Here is a 22,104-nt window from a genome sequence, read left to right on the forward strand (position 1 = left end):
AACCCTGATAGGTATACGTAGAGCTTATGGTTTCCTTCAACCATCACACAATTGTGGCTTTTGATGCCTTATGCCCTTTTTTTGTGCCACTCCACAGCTCAAAAAGGAGATCTGATAACCAAAAACAGTTAGAGACTTGACATCCAAGAGCCACAATTCTCTTGCATGAGGAGTCGTTGCATCCAAAGTTGGAAAAGCCAGAAGCTCTACCGACTGACTTACGTGGAACGATGATACCACCCTTGGCAGAAAGGAAGGAACCATCCTCAAGGAGACTCAAGTCCGTGATCCTCAAAAAAGGATCCCTACATGACAAGGCTTGAAGCTCTGAAATCCTTCTTGTGGAACAAATCACCACCAAAAAACCACCTTTAAAGTAAGATCTTTCATAGTAGCTCTTTTAAGAGGCTTGAATGGAGCCACACACATGCTCTTAAGGACTAAGTTCAGGCTCCAAGAGGGACACAACTTCCACACCGGAGGCCACAAGTGCTTCACCCCTTGAAGAAAATGCACCACATCAGATGTGCAGCCAGAGCTGCTCCATGCACCTTGCCTCGAAGACAATCTAAAGCTGCCACCTGAAGTCTGAGGGCGTTAAAGGACAAATTTTTCAACAATCCACTTTGCAAGGTAAGAATTTGTGCTACAGAAGCACACATAGGGTCAACCCCCTGCTCCATGCATCAATCCTTAAAAATTCTCCAGACTCTCACATACGCCAAAGAGGTGGAAGACTTTCTAGCATGCAAAAGAGTACAAATAACATCCTCAGAGTAATCTTTCTCCTTTAAGTGTTTCCTCTCAAAAGCCAAGCCATGAGACAGAAGCATGCAGCCTGATCTGAAAATATGGGGCCTTGATACAGCAGCTTTAGCAGATAAGCGACCCTAAACGGGCCGTCTACCACTAGATTGATCAGATTTGCACACCAAGATCACTGAGGCCACTCCGGAGCCACCATTATTTACGTCTCCAGGGTGATCCTCCACACACCGCAAAATCTTGCCCACTAGCAGCCACGGCAGAAACACATATAGCAGAATGTCCTGTGGCCAAAGAACCACCAAGACGTCAACTCCCTCTGTTCCACGCTCTCTTCTGCGACTGAAGAAGCGGGGCACCTTGGCATTTCGCTGAGTTGCATTAAATCCATGCGGAGTCTGCCCCATCTGCAACAAATAAGGGTCATTTCTACCTCAGACAGCTCACACTCTCCAGGATCTAGCTATTGATGGCTGAGAAAATCCACTTGCACATTGTCGGTCCTGGCTATGTGAGAAGCTGCTATCAATGCCAGATGCTGTTCTGCCCAGCAGATTTGCTCCCGAGCTTCCTTAGCCACCACTCGACTCTTGGTACCATCCTGTCGGTTGATATAAGCTACTGTTGTCACATTGTCTGACAGAAACTGACCAACGGCCGCGCAAGTGAGGAAGAAACGCATGCAGCGCTAACCGCATCGCTTGTCTCTAAGCGACTGATAGACCATGACACTTCCTCCACCGACCACTGGCCCTGCACCGACTGAGCTTGGCAAACAGCTCCCCAACCAGAGAGGCTGGCATTGGTGGTAACCACCATCCACTCCGGAAACTCCAAGTCCACCCCTCGACAGAAGTAGTCCCGGCCAAGCCACCACGAGAGATTGGACCTGGTTGGCTCCATAAGAAATAGTGGAAGCTGACACTGCTCTGACAACGGATCCCACCAGGAAAGCAACGCCGCCTGTAGAGGCCTCATATGAGAAAATGCCCAAGGAACGAGCTCCAAAGTGGATGCCATGGAACTGAGAACCCGCAGGTAATCCCAGACCCTAGGCACCTGGCTCGCCAACAACCTGTAAACCTATGACTGCAATTTGACAACGCGCTCTTCTGTAAGAAAGACTTTCCCCAACTTGGTATCGAAACGTGCTCCCAAAACCTCCAGCACCTGAGAAGGGGCGAGATGACTCTTGGACAAATTCACTATCCATCCCAGGGATCGCAAGCACTGTAGCACCAGGTCCACCGCTTGTCTGTAAAGGACCTCCTACTTTGCTCAAATAAGCCAGTTGTCCAGATATGGATGCACCAGCACACTCTCCTTCCTGAGAGCTGCTACCACCACCACCACCATCACCTTGGTGAAAGTCCATGCAGCCGTTGCCAGACTGAATGGAAGGGCGCAAAACTGAAAATGCATGCCGAGGTTCATGAACCGGAGAAACTGTTGATGGTCGGGCCAGATCCCTATGTGCAAGTATGCCTCGGTCAAATTCAGGGGCGCCAAGAACTCCCCCTTGTGCACCACTGCAATGACAGAGCACACAGTTTCCATCTGAAAATGAGGAACCTTGAGAGCCATGTCTATTTTCTTCACATCTGAAATTGGACGAAAGGTCCCTCCCTTTTTTGGAACCTTGAAATAAATGGAATAACGTCCCATCCCTTGTTCTTCTAGAAGGACAGGAACAATGGCTCCCAGCATCTGTAGGCAGCTGATGGTCTGCTGTACTACCCACCTCTTTTCTACGGAGACACAAAGGGAGACCATGAACAGGTCCCTTAGCAGACAAGCAAATTCTAAAGCATAACCTTGCCTTATCACGCTTAAGGTGATAAGGCAAGGTTATGCTTGCCTTATCACCTTAAGCGTGATAAGGTGATATCACGCTTAAGGTGATAAGCTCCTCATAAAAAAAAGAGTCATCTGACCCCCTATAACTGGAACAGAGGAGTGAGCCGGCCTGGTTTCATTGCGCAGATTTGGCTTCTGGTGCCGACCTGGCCAGATCCATCCCTGTTTGGCTCTTGGCCTCAAAAGGATTGGTTCCAGGACTGCTGCCTCCCCGAGGCCTACTTCTGGTGTCCTCCCGAATTCTTCCCTTGCTGAAACTGCCTATTCCCTCAAAAACGAGAATGCACAGAAAAGGAACCTTTTGTCCCTTTAGACTTATCCTCAGGTAACTTGTGTACTTTATTCTCTCACAGATGCTTTATCAGCTCCTCCAAATCTTCTCCAGAAAGCAGTTTTTCCTTGAAGGGCAACGCTCCTGAGACTTGGACGAAACATCTGCCAACCAGTTTTTCAACCAAAGAAGCCTCCTGGCAGAGACCGCCAACATCATCATTCTAGAGGAAGTTCTAATGAGGTCATACAGTGCATCTGCGCCTTAGGTATCCACAGGTTCTAGCCGCTCTGCCTGCTTCACCTCCGGGGAGGACATGGACTTGTCAGCCTGCAACTGCTACACCCAGCCTGAAGCATAAGAGAGAAGCACACCGCAGCACGTATGCTGAGCACAGACACCTCAAAAATCTTTTTCAGATGGACCTCGAGCTTCTTATCCTGCAGATCCTTCAAAGTCGCAGCACCGGCCACTGAATAATCGTCTTCTTAGTAACACCAGATACTGAGGCATCCACCTTCACTACCCACAAGAGTTCTAGTGTGTCCTCAGGCAAAGGATATAACTTATCCATCGCTCTGCCAACCTTCAAGCCAGTCTCTGGAGTATCCGACTTTCTGACCACCAACTTTTTAATGGACTTACGAAAAGGAAACACCTTCGCTGAACCTGTAAGTCATCCATGACCGGATCCATATCCTCTCCTAATCGGAATCCTCCTGCGGACCCTTTATCCCTAACTGCCAGGGCAGAGTGGATCAGGGGTCCCAACTCTTCCCTGTGGAACAGACGCACCATCTTTGAATTGTCCCCCTGCACAGCCAGACCTTTCCCCTGCCCCTCCTCCGAATCCTGCCCCCCCAGGGAAGGATCCACATCAGGAGGATCCATCAGAGGGGTCTTCCACTGCGGTGTCCTGCGACAGCACCCCAAGGGCTCACCGAACTCTGGTAGCCCCAGAAGCCCCTGAGACCCTGGATCTCTTCCTGGGGTGTGGACCTGTTGAAGCCTCAGGCTTGGGCCCAGGCCGCCCCACAGCTTTCCAGGCCAAATAAGCCTTATGTAACAATAACATAAAATCTGCTGAAAAGGTGAAAGAACCGTCCAAAGCCTCCCCCAGGAGGACCTCTTCCACCCCCCTATTGACCCCTTCGGGCCCCCTGGGCCTCTAATAGGCCAGGGTCAGTGGCGGAGGGAAATCCCACTCCCCCCGCAGCCGCGAAGGTGGCCGCCGATACCACGTTGACTGGGAATGGACCAGATGCCTACCGCGACTCAGACAGAAGCCTGCCAGACCCACGCTGCCATTTGGTAGTCACCGCAATTGATCCCACACTGCCCTCTCCCCCAGAGAGGTATCGGGAGCATAGGCCGGTCCTGGAGAATCGCGCATGCTTGCAACTCACCACACACAGAGCATTTGCTGCTGTGTGGCATGCCTCGGGCCACCGCATCCGCGAGAGTCGGCTGTCGCCTGAGGGAAAGAAAAACGCGAGAGCTCGCAGAAGCTGAGCCATGTCCGGTGTCAGCCCCGCTCTGCCGCCGAACGGCAGGAAATAAAATCACCTTTTCTTTTTTTTTGCCTTTTTTCTTTTTAAACTTTAACAAAACAAACAAGAAACAAGCACTTCCTTGTACTGAATAGTGGCAGCAGGCTCCACTATCCCTTCTGGAGGAGAGGGATACCACTAGCTTTCTGCCTTCGGCGATGAAGGACCAAGAACATTAAGGGTCCCCAACCCCCTGCTCGTCCACCTCAAAACCAGGAGGGATGGCCCCACCAGGACCTACAAACCTCCTGGGAGGAAATCACCAACTTCTCCTTTTTTTTTTCAAACTAGGTACAGACTGCAGGTTTTGCACTTCTCCACTTCTACCATCTGCTGGAGACAGAGAAATACTGAGGGAGTGCAGGTGGCACACTAGGTTATATGGCACTGTCAGTAAAACTTTCTGTCCCCATGTGCTGGAAAGGAGGCAAAACCCAGGAGTCTGGACTAATCTGGGTACATACAGGGAACTGTGCTTTACTTGCAGAAATGGCTTGTTATAAAATCAGCATCCCGATATGCAGGTAAGTTTCATGTGTATGACTTGCATGCGCTTAAGTTTACTGAGACCGAGAAGAGACATTCCCAGGGGTCAAGTTGGGGAGGGATTTGAACTTATGCAAGTACTTTTGTATTTTCAAAAATGTGTGTAATATTTCCCAATACGTTTCTACAAACATTTTAGCTGGTGCAACTATGTACGGATAGTTTTGCTCAGGAGCAGTAGAAAGCCTTTTTGGTTTTGGTGGGGGAACAAACCAGCCAAGCTCCATCTCCAACCTTCCCCCAGCCAGCCAGCCTTGTTTTTCCCCGACCTCTTCCCCAGCCTCCGACCCCCCCTCCCCCAACCACCTTGGGCTTCCAGCCTTGAATTCCCACCAGCTAGCCTCAGACCCCCCTCCTCCCCCAAGTCACTCAGCCTGCCTCTCTCCCTTTGTCCTTTATCCTAACAAGCCATTCACTTTGCTCCCTCCCAGACATGCTCCTACAGGCACTGCATGGCTTTCGGTGAATTTGAGCTGCGCGGATATCTATATTCTCATGCCGTTCTCGCTATGCTCAATGCAAGAATACAGGCACCTACATGGCTCAAACCGGCAGAAAACTGTGCAGTGCCTACAGGAGAACTACTGAGATGGCAAGGCTTGAAAGTTGGTAGAACCAGGGTCCGGATGGCCCAACCCATTCCAATGCCTGAGATTTTGGTGGTATAATTTTAAAAGCAAACACACATATGTAATTTGCTTTGAAAATCTGTGTAATTGATGTTCATTTTTGCTAACTTTTCTATGCAGGCTGCACAAAATTACCCCTAAATGGCTCCCTTTGCTATCTCTCCTGTTACTACTGTTAAATGTTACCTTGCTTTCCTCCTTTCTTTATGATTCTTTTATTTTTGGTAGATATTCATTGGGCTTACAGTTACTGCAGAATTCTGAAAAGACTGTCATATCATTTACTTGCAGTAAATGACCTACAGTAGATGACCTTGCTTTGGTCAGAATTACAGTCCCAAATACAAGCATCATTTGCATGCATGAATGCACTATTTTAAGAGCCATCTTTGGCACCCAACCGTGAAACATGCAAATGAGCTAGAGATGTGAAATTTTACAATGCAACTCAGTTTACTGTGCTTACCACACTTTTAGCTTTTGACATATTTGTTTAAACATATTTTCATAAATTAGTCAAAAGTCAATGCAAAACTTTGTATGCTGATTAGCTACCTTGCAATGGTCAATTGGTGGCTGAGCCACTGTCAAGTCAGCAAAATTGACAACCCCATTGCCTATGGGCCATTCCAGACAGCCAGACAAGGTATCAGCCACAGGTTTCCAAGCTTTTATTTAAGTACAAAACAAGAAAAGGCAAGACACTACATATGAGAATTGCTTAAACTGCAGATTTCACAAAAATTCAATATCTTTTTTCCTGCCTTGCACATGCTTTTGAATATCCCATTAATCCGTGACAGAGTGGCTTGTGAATAAATGTACTTCCTGATGAAATTGTTATGGGTGCAATAATGTCCTCTCTTTCAACCCAACAGCTGTCGCTATGGGGGGGGGCCAGTAAAATAACTTTGTATATATGGCCAATCCACCAGGAATTATCATAGATGCAAGCCAAATACTGACCAGGATGGAAGCTGAATACTTGAAGAGCAGGAAAATATTCACGTTCATGTTCTAGAACACTTGCCAGGCCATTTTACTGGCCACCCCATAGAGACACCTATTGGGTTCCAGAAGAGCACCCATAACAACTTCATCAGGAAGGCAATGCATTTATTCACAAGCCAATCTGTCACGCATTAATGGGACATGCAAAAGCATGAGCAAGGCAGAAAAAAGATTAAGTGAATTTTTGTGAAATCTGCATTTTAAGCAATTCTCCTATGTAGTGTCTTGCTTTTAATGTTTTGTGCTTAAATAAAAACTTGGAAAACTGTGGCTGGTACTTTGTCTGGCTGTCTGGAATGGCCCTTGTCAATTTTGCTGAACTGGCAGTGGATCTGCCACCACTTGATATGGAATGATCCTTTATAAAAATAAAATGTATTATTGCTATTTCTAGTGTGTCTGGATAATTAATGTTATTCTTTTTTGGAGGAAAAGAGATCATAATGATCAATACTAGGAAGGAATAAGGTACCAGAGAATAGGGAAGGGGGGGGGGGGGGGAGGACAGGATATCAGAGGAGGGAGATGGAGATGGGATTTCAGAGGGAAGTAACAAAGAGAGATTGGGGTAGATTGAGGATTGGGGGATGGGAATAGAGAGAGGAAGAGAACAATAACTAACTTTAAAATGAAAGGACTCACTGCTATCCTTGGTTGAGGATGGGATCAGTTTTTGAGAATCTACCTAGATAAGTCTGTATATTATAATAGAGTCTCTTCTGATAAATTCCAAAAGGAAAAAAGGAACCTATTTTTTACATACAAGAAAATTATCTGTGACTTTCTCTTCAGTGGGCATAATTTACAGACATATTTTAAACCGAAAAGCAAGTGCTTAGCTTCTAACTCTGCCTTTATGCAGTTTGTGTAAAAATATGTGCATACTTCAATGCGCAGAATCCCGGGTTATTTCAGTACAGCCATATTAGCGTACAAAACCAGGTTTTGAGTATGTAAATAGTTTTGAAAATTACCACTTAGATCCTGTGTGCTTGCATTCTCATTTTGTTATTTTTATACTAGAAAAATAAGAAAATGAAAGACATTTTCAACCATTTGTGCATCTGAATTTTTGTTCTTTCTGCATATCTCCCAGTTCTCATTTGTTTTTCTTATCCCCACTTTCCTTTTCAGTTTTCTCTCCTGTCTCTGTCTCTCTCTTCATTCTCCTTTCACGTTCCTCTTCAGTCTGTCAGTCCCTCTCATGACCAGCCTGCCTTTCTCCCTTTGTCTCCCTCATCTTCTTTCTTTCATTCCCTTTCTTATCTCTGTCCAATCCAGTTTCTTCCCCTTTCCTTCCTCCTTCAGTTTTTCACCTCTGTGGCTCTGGTCCAACACTGCCACTGGGAGGCCCAGAATAGACCAGTAGTGGGGGACAGAAACAGCAGTGATATACTGCAGTGAGTTTAAAGAGTGGGGGAGAGATGCTGCAGAGAAGGCAGCTGCACTATGCCTTAAGGCAGGAATGGGCCACTCTGGTCCTGGAGGGGCCCAAACCAGTCGGGTTTTCAGAATAACCCTAATGAATATGCATGAAACAGGTTTGTATATGACTGAGACAGCATACATTCAAATCTTCAGAGGGATAGCCATATTAGTCTGGTATAGCAAAAATGACAGGAGTCAAGTGGCACCTCTTGCATCTGACAAAGTGGAGTCTATCCTCCAAACCTCATGCTTTATTAAATTGTTAAGTCTATAAGGTACTAATATCTATCTCATGTATATTCATTAGGATTATTCTGAAAACTCAGCAGGTTTCGGGCCCTAGGAACTAGTTGAGTGCTGAGGGGGAGGACAGCATCATTGGGAAGAAAGCAGCCAATTGTGCTGCAATTGGTCTCCAATCATTTTCTTGCCACCTTCCCCCCAAATAGCCATCATCTCCTCAAAACAAAAGCGCCTTTTTGGGAAGGAGCAGACTCGCCTTCCTCAGTCAGCATGCAATCACTCAGCAGCACTTCGGTAAACCACTGATCCCTTTGTAAAAGCTTCCCCAGGACAGCACAGGAGTCCAGGGACAGGCTCTGGGTGGAGAGATCCAACAGCGTCTTCCCTGCAGTATCTCGGGGCACACGAAGCTGCTTTAGCACCAGCTCCTGAGGCTCAGTGGCACTCTCCTTACATAGCTGGATATAGGACCTTGTAAATTCGTCCATTTCCACTGCTGAGGGTTTTGCATGAATGCCCTTAAAGAGAGAAAGAAACGAGTCAAACTTCCCTTCCCTCAGTAAACCGCTCAACGGACAGACAAACACACTAAAGTACCTGCTTTGAAAGCCCCTTCCCAGTGGTGTCCAGATCTCTTAGCACATACACACTGGCTTGGTAACCAGGAAGAGCGCGGAATGCTGAGAGTTGTAGTCCACTGCACAATGCTACTTTTTACATATGATAGACATAGAACTACCAATCCCAGCCGCCCTAGCGCAGCGATATGACAGCCCGGCGGCAAATTGCGCGCTCTGGACCGGCCGGAGAGAATCACAAGTACCGACATCTCTCGCTCCCCCAGGTTCCAGAGCCCAGGAAGAACTACAAAAGTGATAAGCATCCCTCGCTCCTTTGAAATGACCTCCTAAATTTGTTCCTGAGGTAACGGAGGGTAACGTAAGATTAGACCCCTGGTTTCTCGTCCAGTGCTCTACTAAGCTATTCTTCCACGCCGCAGCCTCACTCCCCCAGGAGCTGTGAAGAACTACAAGTACCGGCATCCCATCCCGAGCCAGAAAGAACCATAAGCACCAGCATTCCCGATCCCTCAGGGGCCGGAGTGATTAACTAGGATTGACATCCCCCATCTCCTCCCGCACCAGCCAGCAAACACTATAAGGGCCGGCATCCCCTGTTTCGGGCTGAAAAAGTTACAAGCACTAATTTCTCCTCCTTCCACAGGGGTCGGGAGGAACTACAAGGACCGGCATCCCCCCTGCCCCCACGATCTGGAAAAAAGTAAAAGAATTGGGATCCCTATTTCTCATAAGAGCCGGACAAAACTACAAAGACTGGTATCTGAGCTCCCTCCACTGCACGCGCTGAAAAGAGCTACAGGGTCCACTACCCCCGTTCGCGCCCAAAGAGCGGGAAGAACTATAAGGATAGATATCCCCCGCTGTCCCTTCCGGGACCAAAAGAACTACAAAGACCAGCAACCTGCTTGTTTCTGGAAGGAGTAGAAGAACAGGCCGTTGCTGAAGATGGAGTCAGAGGAAGGCGCCGGTTTTAAAAAGGTGAGCGCGAAATGTAAGTGACATTAGATTTGTTTATTACCTTCATAGAAATGTTTGAGAAATCTTTGTTATTACACTAAGGGACCGATGCAATAACTGCGCAGAAAACCAGCGCTCAGTGTCGAGCGCCTATTTTCCTAATGTGCGCCCAGCCGACTTCTAGGCACACAATCCAATATTTAAATAAGGAGTAGCACTAAAAACGAGGCGCTAGGGACATGTGCATCCCTAGCGCTTCCTCAACATTGGGCGGACAAGCGCCATGGTGGCTGTCAAGGGGGCTGGGAAATTAGAGGCTCAATCTACCAGCGTCCAGTTTTCTCTCACTACCGGCATATACACACACACACACGATACAGGGCCTGGAGCATGTAGCGTGTATCTTATGTGTGTGTACTGGGCATCCAGAATTTATTTTCTTTTGAAAAACTTTTTTTTTTTCCAAAGTAACTACTGCTTTATTTGATTCCTCCTACTCAGTATCGCGCGGATTCGATTAGGGGGAATCTCAGAGAGCAGGATTTTCCTTTTTCTTTTTTTTTCCATAAGCCCTCGAGCATGGCATACACAGGGCCGGGGCTAGCTTTTTTTACTGCCTTCCCTCCCCTCCCGGTTCACATTTTCATGTAGTCTCTGTCTTAGTCCACCAAAAATAGCCCAGCTACTTCCAGCAACCTAAACTTTAAAAACTGTCACTCCTTCCCCTGGAAACCATAGCCAGTGCAAGAGTATTAGGTGCCCTAGGCAAACCTTATAACCTTGCATCCCATCCCCACCCTCTGCGCACACACACAGTTAAAAATATACATTCATAAAAGATTGTACATGAAAAAGCATATTCAAAGTACAGTCTTCTGAGATTAAAAAAATATCAACATGCATATTATATTTACATGCACTGCTATGGTGCCAACCAGAAAATCCTACAAAAAAAGACACTTATTTATTTATTTTATTTAATTTCTTTTACTATACCGATGCTCAAGACTAGGTCTTATCGTACAGGTTTACAATGTAACTGAGGGGAAACCAATTAACATCAAGGTAGAAAGTAAAGTTACATTAAACAGGGAGCGTAAAACCTGGGCAATGGAAGACAGTACAGAATTTAAACTAAGAAACAGGACTACTGTAACACGTGTTGGGTGTGGGTTTGACCCTCAGAAAGCTATGAATAAATTACAATTGAATTATAAGCCTCCCATACCAAAACAGCACTAATTTCCAGCACTTAAAAAGTAAGAACCCTATCAAGGAGAAGGCAGCACTGCAAATATTACACCAGGCCTAAAACACCCATACACTTCCTATTAGGAAAACAGAACAAACCAAGGCCTGGATTCATCATTCATCGCAGAATGATGAATCCAGCGAAAATGAGGGGGCGGGCCTGCGAAAGCCCGCAGCCTTCGCACCGGCTTTCGCACTGAATAGCACCACCGTGAAAGGTGGTGCTATTCAGCGCGCTACTGCCGACGATAACATTGGTAACGTTATCGCCGGCAGCGAATTACCACCGACTCCTTCCCCCCCCCCCCTAATTTGCATTATATCGCATGCGAAAAGGCCCTAACGCACGCGATAAAGCTTTAGTGAATGACCCCCCAAGCTGCTGTAGATTCCTAAATGCTAACAGAATATCTCTCCTTGCTCACACAAGCAGACCCTCACCAAATACATAACCCCCCCCCCCCCATAAAGTATAAATAGAAACATGCAGGCAAAAAACGAATTGGAAACCACAAGTCAGACTCTGTATGCAGTGCATCAATGGAAAATCAGAGTGATGAAATGCTGACCTTGGACTTGTGAATATGCTGATGCCAGAACCAGTCTGGACTGGACACCTGGGTCTGAACCCAGTGGGCAACGTTTACAAGTTGCACAAAAGATCTTACAGTTTCAGCAATTCAAAGTCTAAATTGAGAAAGTGAATAACAGGAAAGTGAGGCTATGTACGGGCCACCACAAATTATTAATAATTAAAGGTTCCCAGCAATCCACGAAGTTGTTTTAATGTCTGAGGAAGTTCTTGCTTTTGTAATTCTAACAATAAATCTTTTGTGATGTGTCTAGCTTTGGAAGATATAACTTGACCTAAAAAGTTCACTTGCGTCTTAGCCAATACACATTTCTGTCGATTACACTTATATCCAGCTTCACTTAATACTTGTAACAATTTAAAGGTCCATTCCCAACAGTCCAGCTTATTGTCTGTGGAAAGCAGGATATCATCTACGTATGTAAATAAGGACACAGATTTGGGTAATTTTCTCCTAAACCTTTCCAAATCCCTGTTCAATTGTTTTGAGAATACAGTTGGGCTATCCGTAAAACCTTGTGGAAGTCTCGTCCACCGATACGCTTTGTTACCAAATACAAATGATGTCAAATCACGGGAAGCCACATGTAAGGGGATAGCAAAAAATGCATTAGACAAATCAATGACTGAGTTAAACTTATGTATTGGCTGAGTTTGCAAAAGCGTCAATGGATTGGCACATACTGGATATTGTGGGATTACCATTTCATTTAAAGCACGTAAATCATGAACTATTCTCACATCATTTTCTCCTTTCGGTACAGGGAATAGAGGAGTGTTATAGGGTGATTCAGATTCTTCAATAATACCATTTTCTAATAGTCTCGCAATCTGACGCATCGTAGGCTCTATCAATTTTTTATTAATTGGATAAGGAGTCACATATGGACCCTGCTCATATGGTTTTATTTTAATCCGATAAGCAGGAGCTGTTTTAGCCTTCCCATAGGGGGCTTTTTCCGTACTCCATAATTCTGATGGCAATTTATCCCAATTCCACTCATCAGGGATATCAACATTCGCTTCTTTACTCGTTAGAGCAACCAGTGAGAGAATGCTTTTAGAATCGGGAATTTTAAAGGTTAATGTCAATCCAAATTGAGTGAGTAAATCTCGACCTAAGAGATTTACTGGGCAATGTTCGGCAATTAAAAATTTTACGGATGCCTCCCTTCTGCCCTGTGTAGTCTTAATTGCCACAGGAGTTAATTCAGTTAAATGTTTTTCACTAGGCTTACCATCAAAACCTATCGTAGTATTGGTTTCACGTGATTCTCTGACAGCAATTGGCTTAACACATATAACAGAAGAGGTGGCTCCTGTGTCGATTAAAAATTGCATTGGAACTTGTTGTGGGCCTACCAATAATTGAACAAGAGCCATCACCAATCCTCAGCTATTAAACAATAACATCAAGAAATATAATAAATACATAAATCATAATAGTATATACATACTAATAAAATAAAATTTCAAAACAGCTGATGAATGGAAGATCTAATAATTAAAAACTCATATAAAATTTTTTAAATTGCCCAGATACCAATAACATTTTTCAAATCATCAAATAAAATCCACAAATTAAAACTAATAAGGATAAGGATTCATGCTTTCCATACCTGGGGAATTTTTTATTTCCAGTCACCCTGGGATTGTCGTAGATTTAGATATATATCTGTACATAAACACACACAAACATACATTCTGTCTCATGCACATGCTCCCTTTCACATACACACTTGCTCCTTCTCTCTCACACACATCTACATGCTTAGACATACATATGCTCTCATACATGCTCAGACACACAAACACACAGCCTCTCTCTCATACACCACATGCCTGCTGACACACACAATCCTTCTCACACACACACACAGACATGCTCAGACATACACATGAAGAGAAGTGGCAGGCCTGGACGCCCATCCTTTCAGAGAACACCTTATGCTTGGATACCACAAACTTTTCTGATATAAACTGCATAATTTATTGCTCAAAAAGAACCATTTAGACCTCTTATTCCATCAACCTTAGAGCCTAGTCTCTTCACCGGTCGCAATGCTTCCTTTCACAAACTCATGCTCCCTGTCACACACACGCTCACACACACACGCTCACACACACACGTGTGTGCTCCCTTTCACAAGCACATGCACAGACACATGTTCAAACTCGCACACAGGTTCCCTCCTGCTCATACACATACATACCAGCTCCCTCTCTCACACATGCACATCAAGGACTCTCCTGGCAGCCACAGATCTTCCTCTTCTTCACTTCTGCCACGGGGAAGGTTGGGAATCACTTCGCAGCCTTTTCTTCTTCTGGCTGCTTGGCAGGTTGGGACCGCCAGGCAGCCCTGCAGCTCCTTGCTCTCAGCCGCGCAGCCTGTTGGGAGAACTGGGTGGCTTCGCAGCGGCATTGTCTTCAACTTGGGGCTGTCTGTGGCTCCCAGGTCGCTGCACCCTTCAGGTCGCCACCCTGTGCAAGTGCATGGCTTGCATAGTAGGTTGTGCCGGCTCTGGGCATACCTTTATGCCAGCTCTGGGCTGGCGTAAAATTTGCCATGTTGCAAGGGCGTATTGGCTGCGCAGAAAATTTATTGGATCAAGGGGATTAGCCAATAGCCTCATCTACATTAATTTACATGTGATGAGTGCTATTAGCTATGCAGTGATTTAGATGTGCAGTTTGGATGCGCCGATTCCTGTATTGGAATGGGGTTTATGGACGCGCGTCCAAATCTCAAGTCCAATTGCGTATTAAGCTGTGCGCAGCAGCTAGCGCATGGTATTGCATTGGCCCCTTAGTAATTAATAAAATCAGGATGTAGTTTTGGAGGAAAAAGATAGTGATAGGTTTGGATTAGCTGGACTTTGGAAGCATAATTAGGGCTTCTGATTTTAGGTTTTAATTGGTTATCACCACCTGATTAAAAAAAAAAAAAAGAAATAGGTGTTTAATGAGCATACATGGGAAAAACACTACTGCCCCTAGTACTCTCACTGCTTTCCTTCCCTGAACTCCATTTTTGTGCCTTTTCTACGCTGACTCCTCGGCTACACAAATTATGTATTTGATTCAACTGGAAAAGGTACCCAGCGATAGTATCTATGTAACAAAATCGCCAACTTTTTGTACCCTCGAAGCACCTTTCATTAGCTAGAAAATAAATCCTTGGATTGTAATGTTATTTGTGATGACCAGCATATATGGGCCAAGAAAGGAAATGTTTTCACTGTTTTGCAACTGACTACAAATGCCTGGTGGGGGGGGAGGTGGGAGACATATGGGAGGTTGCTTCTGCACCATTACCATGAAAAGAAGTGTTAGGAAGTCGGGTTAGACTTCATGGGTTTCTGTCTTTCAGCCTAACCAAGAGGCCGATGCAGTATAGGGCACTCAGCAGAGTGCACGGTTTTACCTGCAGTTGTACGCACATTTTTTGTGCACAAAGGTTACTCCCAATGCAGCAAGCAGGTTTGCGCACAAAAAATTTGCTTGTAAAACTGTGATCCTCTTTGTCCTGCAGACAGGCCCGGACAAACGGGAATACACTCTCTCACTGCTAGGGGAAGGCAGAGAACTTTTTTCTTTTTCTGACAGTCTATATATTCTTGGATAGCAGGGTCTACCTTCAGCAGTGGAGGTGGTGACACTGGAATAGCCACCAAAAAAAAAAAAAGGGAAGGAGCTAGTGGCAAAGGGTTCACAGGTAATACTGTTCATTCCTTTTGAAATCCAGTCCCATTTGGGCCTGGCAGGACTTTATTCATTGCCCGCATAGTCCTGCAGCAAATTTAAAAAAAAAAAAAAAAAAAAAAAAAGGGAGGCAAGCAGCTCTGTGAGAGAAAAATTCTGCAGGAGAAGCACCTCCCCCCCCAAGATATGCAAGAAAGAGGAAAGAAATGCCTTGTCTGTGTGAACCACAAGCAGAGTTCAATAGCGTCCTTTGGAGAGAAACGGGTACAAAACAGAATGGCAGAGGTGGGAGGCCGGAGTAGTGGGATAAGTGCTAACACCCACATAGTGGGAAGTCTGGGAGGTGGCAGCCAGGGAAAGGACCCCAGACCTGGGCAGCAACACCGATGCTGAATGTGAGGTAGGCCCAGTTCAGGTGGGCAATGAAGTCAGAGACCCGTGCCTAGGAGACAGGGAGAAATGGATTTCTCCCCAAGTTCATTGTTCTGATGCACAAGGCATACAGCGAGATGAAAGGTAAAGCAGTGAAAATGGAGGCCTTAGATCATTCCGTACACCCCTGGGGAGAAGGGCTAAAAGGACCCAACTGGAGAAAGAAGTAATCCATTCCCCAGATTTAACCAGACCTTTTTGGCCTATAGTCCTCAGAGTTGCAGCACAGAGGACTTAAATCATCAGAGTTCAGGGGAAGAATGACAGGGAAAAGGTGACTTGGGAGAAGGCAATGATGCTGCAGTTAGGATTTTTGGAAAGGAGGAGCTGGCTACATTTATAGTAAAAGTAGAGCACTACTTAGATTAAGATGAGGATAAGAGGTCATGGGGATTAAGAAACCATTCAGAGCCTTTCCCCTTCGGCCATTAAGGAATTGATCATGGCGGAATGGGAAGCCCCAGACACAGCCTGGAAGGTCAGGAATATGATGGGGAGATTATGTCCACAGCAGCAAAAGGAGATAGAACAATTATTTAAAGTTCTGAAAATGGATGCTTCGGTCACAGCAGCAATGAGGGAAACCATGATTCCAGTAGGGAGCACAGCCCTCAGGGGTGCACAGGACTGGAAGACTGAATCTCTCCTAAAAAGGACCTTTGAATTGGTTAGCCTATCTCTGTAGGCGGCGATATGCGGTGGATATATAGGTAGAGCAATGGTGAAGTGGCTACAGCAAGGGCATATAGGTAAAGGCAAAGAAGACATTGATACAGATGTCGAAACTGCCAAGGTAGAGTCGGGGGTTGTGCTTGTGGTGGACACTTTGTTTATTATTTATTGAATTTTACATAGTAAAACATCAAGCAAACACAAACTTACAGGAAATCCAGGAAGTAGAAACAAACACAAATTTCAAAATATTCACTATGTTTCTTCAAACAAGAAAATAAATTCTTTCTCTACCTGAAAATCAAGCCCTCAAAAGGAACGAGATCCAAGTTACACAACTTCAAGTATAATTATAGTATAACAAAATCAGGAAATTTGACTATAGGATATTTTATTAAACTTAAAGAGATCTAACTCCTTCAAATGAGCGCTTTATGTAGTTCCTGGAGATGAACTTAACAATGGTTTTCCTTTTTTAACTAAGAATTTGTAAGCTGTACTGATTGAGGTAAATATATATATGTACTTCCCATTGTATTTTATCAAACATTGCATGGAAACTTTAAAAATGAAATACATACCAAGTGGCAATGCCTGAGGTCTTAATATAAGAAATTGTTTCCTACGTTCTGAGTTTGACGTGATAGATCTGGGAATAATCTGGACTTTACAGCCCAGAAATTCTTTCGACCTATTGAGAATATTTTCTAAAAATCCAGTGGTGGACACTTTGTATGATCTAATTAGAACCTCATCCAAGCAAGTAGCTGCAGTGGTTATGGCAAGAAGATTCCTGTGGCTAAGACAGTGGGTGGCTGACTCGCCCTCCAAGATTATTTAAGCAGGCTACCTTTTAAAGGCTGCTTATTATTTGGGGAAAATCTAAAAAAACTGGTAAAGAACCTAGGAGATTCTAAACCTTAGAGATTGCCAAAAGACAGAGGCCGAGGGGTAGCAAGAACCTTTAAGAGTTGCCCCAAAGACTCAAGCAATAGTGGTAAGTTAGGAGGTCATACTTGCAAAAGGAGAGGACTTAAGCTAGGCCGATTTTTTTTTTTTCCAGGTAGCCAGAAGGGAAGCAGAGAGAGAGAGAGCCTTCCAAAGATGCAGGAACTCTCAGAGTTCCAAATGAAGTTTTCTAAGTCCATTCCTCCCTTCAGTAGGTGGCTCACTAACAAGGTTTATGAGGAGTGGGCCCATATTATAAAGAACAGATGAGTCCTTGAGATTATTCGGCAGGTCTATATCCTTGAACTAGCTGCTCCTGTTCCCAACAAATACCTAATGCAGATCCCAAATAAATAATGGAGCCATTCAGCCAACAGTAGAGGAACTATTCCACTTGGAAGCAGTAGTAGCAGTTCCTGAGGCTGAGCTAGGAAAGGGATGTTCTTTGCTTTATTTTGTAGTTCCAAAGAAAGAAGGCACATTTTGCCCGGTATTAGACCGAAAAAGTGTGGATAGATACTTCAGGAAATCCCATTTCAAGATGGAAACATTGAAGTCTGTGATGGGGTCAGTAAGGAGAGGGAAGTTCTTACCTCTCTAGATTTAGCACAAGCATATCTGCATAAGCTCATCAGAAGTATCTGATGTTCGTGGTCCTGGGGAACCACTATCAATTCAAGGCTATGCCTTTTGGTCTGGTCATGGCACCACGCACCTTTACCAAAGTTATGGTAGTAGTGGCAGCATCATTAAGGAAGGAAGGGATTTTGGTCCACCCCTATTTGGACTACTGGCTGGGAAGGCCAAGTTGAGGCTAGAAATTGAACAGTCCACCTTGAGAGTGAGACAGCTCTTGGAGGTATTGGGATGGGTAGTGAACCAGTCCAAGAGTTATTTACAAACTTCAAGTCCCTGCTGTATCTGGGGATATGCTTTTATACGAAGTTAGGGAAGGCCTTTATGATCTGAGAGAGGGTCTTGAAGCTGCAGGCCCAGGTGAAGAAATTGGTAGCAAGCAGGAGGCCCAAGATGAGGGGCCTACCTGAAAATGCTAGGATCAATGGCTGTTCCATAGATCTGGTCCCCTGGGCAAGGGCATAAATGCGTCCTCTGCAATTTCAGCACACAGTTTTAAGCCACACATTATTGAATCGGCTCCCACCTCTGTCATTTATGCATAGGCTCATCTAAGTACATGCTTATTTGTAGGCACCTCTTTAGTAGAGTTTAATCAAGGATTGTGATAAACAGTCCAAGAAATGAGGGAATAAATGAGACAAAGTTCCTGGATGGAATAAATGACTGCTTCATGGAGCAATTGGTTCAGGAACCAACGAGAAAGGGAGCTATTTTAGTTTTAATTCTTAATGGAACACAGGATTTGGTGAGAGAGGTAACTGTAGTGGGGATACTTGACAATAGTGATCATAACATGATCAAATTTGAACTAATGACTGGAAGGGGGACATTATGTAAACCTACAGCTTTACACTAAATTTTCAAAAGGGAAACTGATAAAATGAGGAAACTAGTTAGAAAAAAAAACTGAAAGGTGCAGCTGCAAAGGTTAAAAGTGTACAACAGGAGTGGATATTGTTTAAAAATATCTTAGAAGTGCAGTCTAGATGTATTCCACGCATTAAGAAAGGTGGAAGGAAGGCAAAACGATTACCGGCATAGTTAAAAGGTGAGGTGAAAGATGCTATTTTAGCCAAAACAAATCCTTCAAATATTGGAAGAAGGATCCATCTGAAGATAATAGGAAAAAGCATAAGTATTGTTAGGTTAAGAGTAAAACATTGATAAGGTAGGCTAAGAGAGAATTTGAAATGAAGTTGACTGTAGAGACAAAAACTCATAATAAAAACTTTTAAAAATATATCCAAAGCAAGAAACCTGTGAAGGAGTCGGTTAGACCGTTAGATGACCGAGGGGTTAAAGGGGCTCTTAGGAAAGATAAGGCCATTGCAGAAAGAATAAATTAATTCTTTGCTTCTGTATTTACTAATGAGGATGTTTGGGAGATTCTGGTTCCGGAGATGGTTTTCAAGGGTGATGAACTGAACCAAATCACTGTGACTGACAAACTAAAGAGTAGCAAATCACCTGGACCAGATGGTATGCATCCCAGGACCAGATGGTATGCATCCCAGGGTTCTGAAGGAACTAAAAAATGAAATTTCAGATCTATTAGTTACAATTTGTAACCTATCATTAAAATCATCCATTACACCTGAAGACTGGAGGGTGGCCAATGTAACCCCAATATTTAAAAAGGCTCCAAGGGCAATCCGAGAAACTATAGACCAGTGAGCCTGACTTAAGTGCTGTGAAAAATATTGGAAACTATTCTAAAGATCAAAATCACAAAGCATATCGAAAGACATGGTTTAATGGAACACACTCAGCATGGATTTACCCAAGGGAAGTCTTGCCTCACAAATCTGCTTCATTTTTTTTGAAGGGGTTAATAATGTGGATAAAGGTGAATTGGTAGATGCAGTGTATTGGATTTTCAGAAGGCGTTTGACAAAGTCCCTCATGAGAGGCTTCTAAGAAAATTAAAAAGTCATGGATAGGAGGTGATGTCCTTTTGTGGATTACAAACTGGTTAAAGACAGGAAAGTAGGATTAAATGGTCAATTTTCTCATTGGAAAAGGGTAAACAGAGGAGTGCCTCAGGGATCTGTACATGGACCGGTGCTTTCAATATTTATAAATGATCTGGAAAGGAATATGACTAGTGAGGTAATCAAATTTGCAGATGATACAAAATTATTCAGAGTAGTTACATCACAAGCGGATTGTAATAAATTGCAGGAGGACCTTGCCAGACTGGAAGATTGGGCATCCAAATCGCAGATTAAATTTAATGTGGACAAGTGTAAGGAGTTTCATATAGGGAAAAATTATTAGGAAGGGAATGGTGAATAAAATGGAAAATGTCATAAGGCCTCTGATTCTCTCCATGGTGAGACTGCACCTTGAGTACTGTGTATAGCTCTGGTCACCGCATCTCAAACAATATATATTTGCACTGGAGAAGGTACAGAGAAGGGCGATCAAAATGATAAAGGAGATGGAACAGCTCCCCTATGAGGAAAGGCTAAAGAGATTAGGACTGTTCAGCTTGGAGAAGAGACGGCTAAGGGGGGATATGATAGAGGTATTTAAAATTATGAGAGGTCTAGAAAGGGTAGATGTGAATCGGTTATTTGCTCTTTCGGATAATAGGACTAGGGAGCACTCCATGAAGTTAGCAAGTAGCACATTTAAAACTAATTGGAGAAAAATTCTTTTTCACTAACCCACAGTTAAGTCTGGAATTTGTTGCATGAGGATATGGTTAGTGTAGCTGGGTTTAAAAAAAGGTTTGGATACGTTCTTGAAGAAGTCCATTAACTGCTATTATTCAGGTTGACTTAGGGAATAGCCACTGCTATTACTGGCATCAGTAGCATGGGATCTACTTAGTGTTTAGGTACTTGGCCAGGTACTTGTAGCTTGGATTGGCCACAGTTGAAAAGGGGATGCTGGCTTGATGGACCATTGGTCTGGCCCAGTATGGCAATTTCTTATGTTCTTATGCTTCTCTGATTACATCCCAGATTACGGGCAGAGTTTTGACAGTGATTTTTTAACTCATCCCTTATGAGACAAAAGTTGTTAGCTAGCAACCCTAATATATATTCAGCTTCATAGTGCAAGATAGAGAGATGGGAAATTAGGTGGTCACTGCTGCAGTTCCCTTCCCTCCCACTCTTTCAGTCAGGGGATAATGCTAAGCTGTAGCTGCTGGTCACTTAAGGCCTGGGCTTTCTCCTTGCTATGCCGAAGAGTGTTGTTGAGCCACCTCCTTCCTCTTCTTAGCACCTTCTAATTACATCATCTCAACACACCCCCTCCACTGCTTCTCACTCCCTCCTCTTGCAACGCATCTCCCCCTGCTCTTCCCTCATTTGATCTTTCTTTCTACCCCTCCTTCCCATCTCTTTGTGCCCTTCACCTTTTTTCCTCTCAGGTGATATCTTTCTCTTTCCCTTCTGACTTTTTTCAGCCAAAAATTCCTGGTGTGTACTGCATGGACATTAATCCACCTGTGGAAAAGCAAGGGTTATTGTTGGAGATGAGCCAAACCAAGGGACATTGGGGGTGGGGTGAAGAGATTACTGATACAGATGGATTGATCCAAAGGGCTATTTTTGGCTGTAATTCATATGCCAAGGTTCCAGTTGTACAACTATAATATACAGTATCAAAAGTTACATTGCATAAGAAAGTAAAGTCTAGAGAGCCACTAATAAAGATGGCCTCTGGTATTCTGTGATTAAAGGAGACATTACATTTTCTCGTAGATAAGCAGCTGAATTAGACTTGCTGTCTGGGTACATCCTCCATGCCACTAGGTGGCGGAGCTCTCAAAGTCTAGCAAAGTCTTTTAGCCAGGTACTCCCTCCATCCTGTATAGTAACAGGATCACCTCAGGTTCCTCAGTCTAATTTTTTTTCCACGCAACACAATGCGCGGAGCTCTCTACTTCTCCTCACTATACTTAAAACAAACAATAATATTTCTGTATAAACAAGCTCTTAATAAAGAAAGAAGAAGAACAAAAACAAGAAGGAAAGAAACCTTCCTCAAAAGCTGCCCTCAAGAGATTTTTCAA

At 44.2% G+C, this 22,104-nt stretch overlaps 1 protein-coding gene and 1 long non-coding RNA gene across 2 annotated transcripts in view; one reads left to right on the forward strand and one right to left on the reverse strand.

The window, feature by feature from the left end:
* The window catches only part of LRRC45 (leucine rich repeat containing 45), a 170,619-nt gene extending 161,515 nt beyond the window's left edge, over positions 1 to 9,104 (reverse strand). Inside the window, exons 1-2 of the mRNA XM_029599051.1 lie at positions 8,898 to 9,104; positions 8,557 to 8,818 (exon numbers count right to left, since the gene is read on the reverse strand). Coding sequence (XP_029454911.1) covers positions 8,557 to 8,788 — 232 coding nt within the window. The 5' untranslated portion in view covers positions 8,789 to 8,818; positions 8,898 to 9,104. The remainder of the gene's footprint in view (positions 1 to 8,556; positions 8,819 to 8,897) is intronic.
* The window catches only part of LOC115090226, a 101,366-nt gene continuing 88,343 nt past the window's right edge, over positions 9,082 to 22,104 (forward strand). Inside the window, exon 1 of the long non-coding RNA XR_003856348.1 lies at positions 9,082 to 9,872. This is a non-coding gene — a long non-coding RNA (uncharacterized LOC115090226). The remainder of the gene's footprint in view (positions 9,873 to 22,104) is intronic.

The sequence above is a fragment of the Rhinatrema bivittatum genome, chromosome 4 (genome assembly GCF_901001135.1).
Source record: "Rhinatrema bivittatum chromosome 4, aRhiBiv1.1, whole genome shotgun sequence".
Taxonomy (NCBI): domain Eukaryota; kingdom Metazoa; phylum Chordata; class Amphibia; order Gymnophiona; family Rhinatrematidae; genus Rhinatrema; species Rhinatrema bivittatum.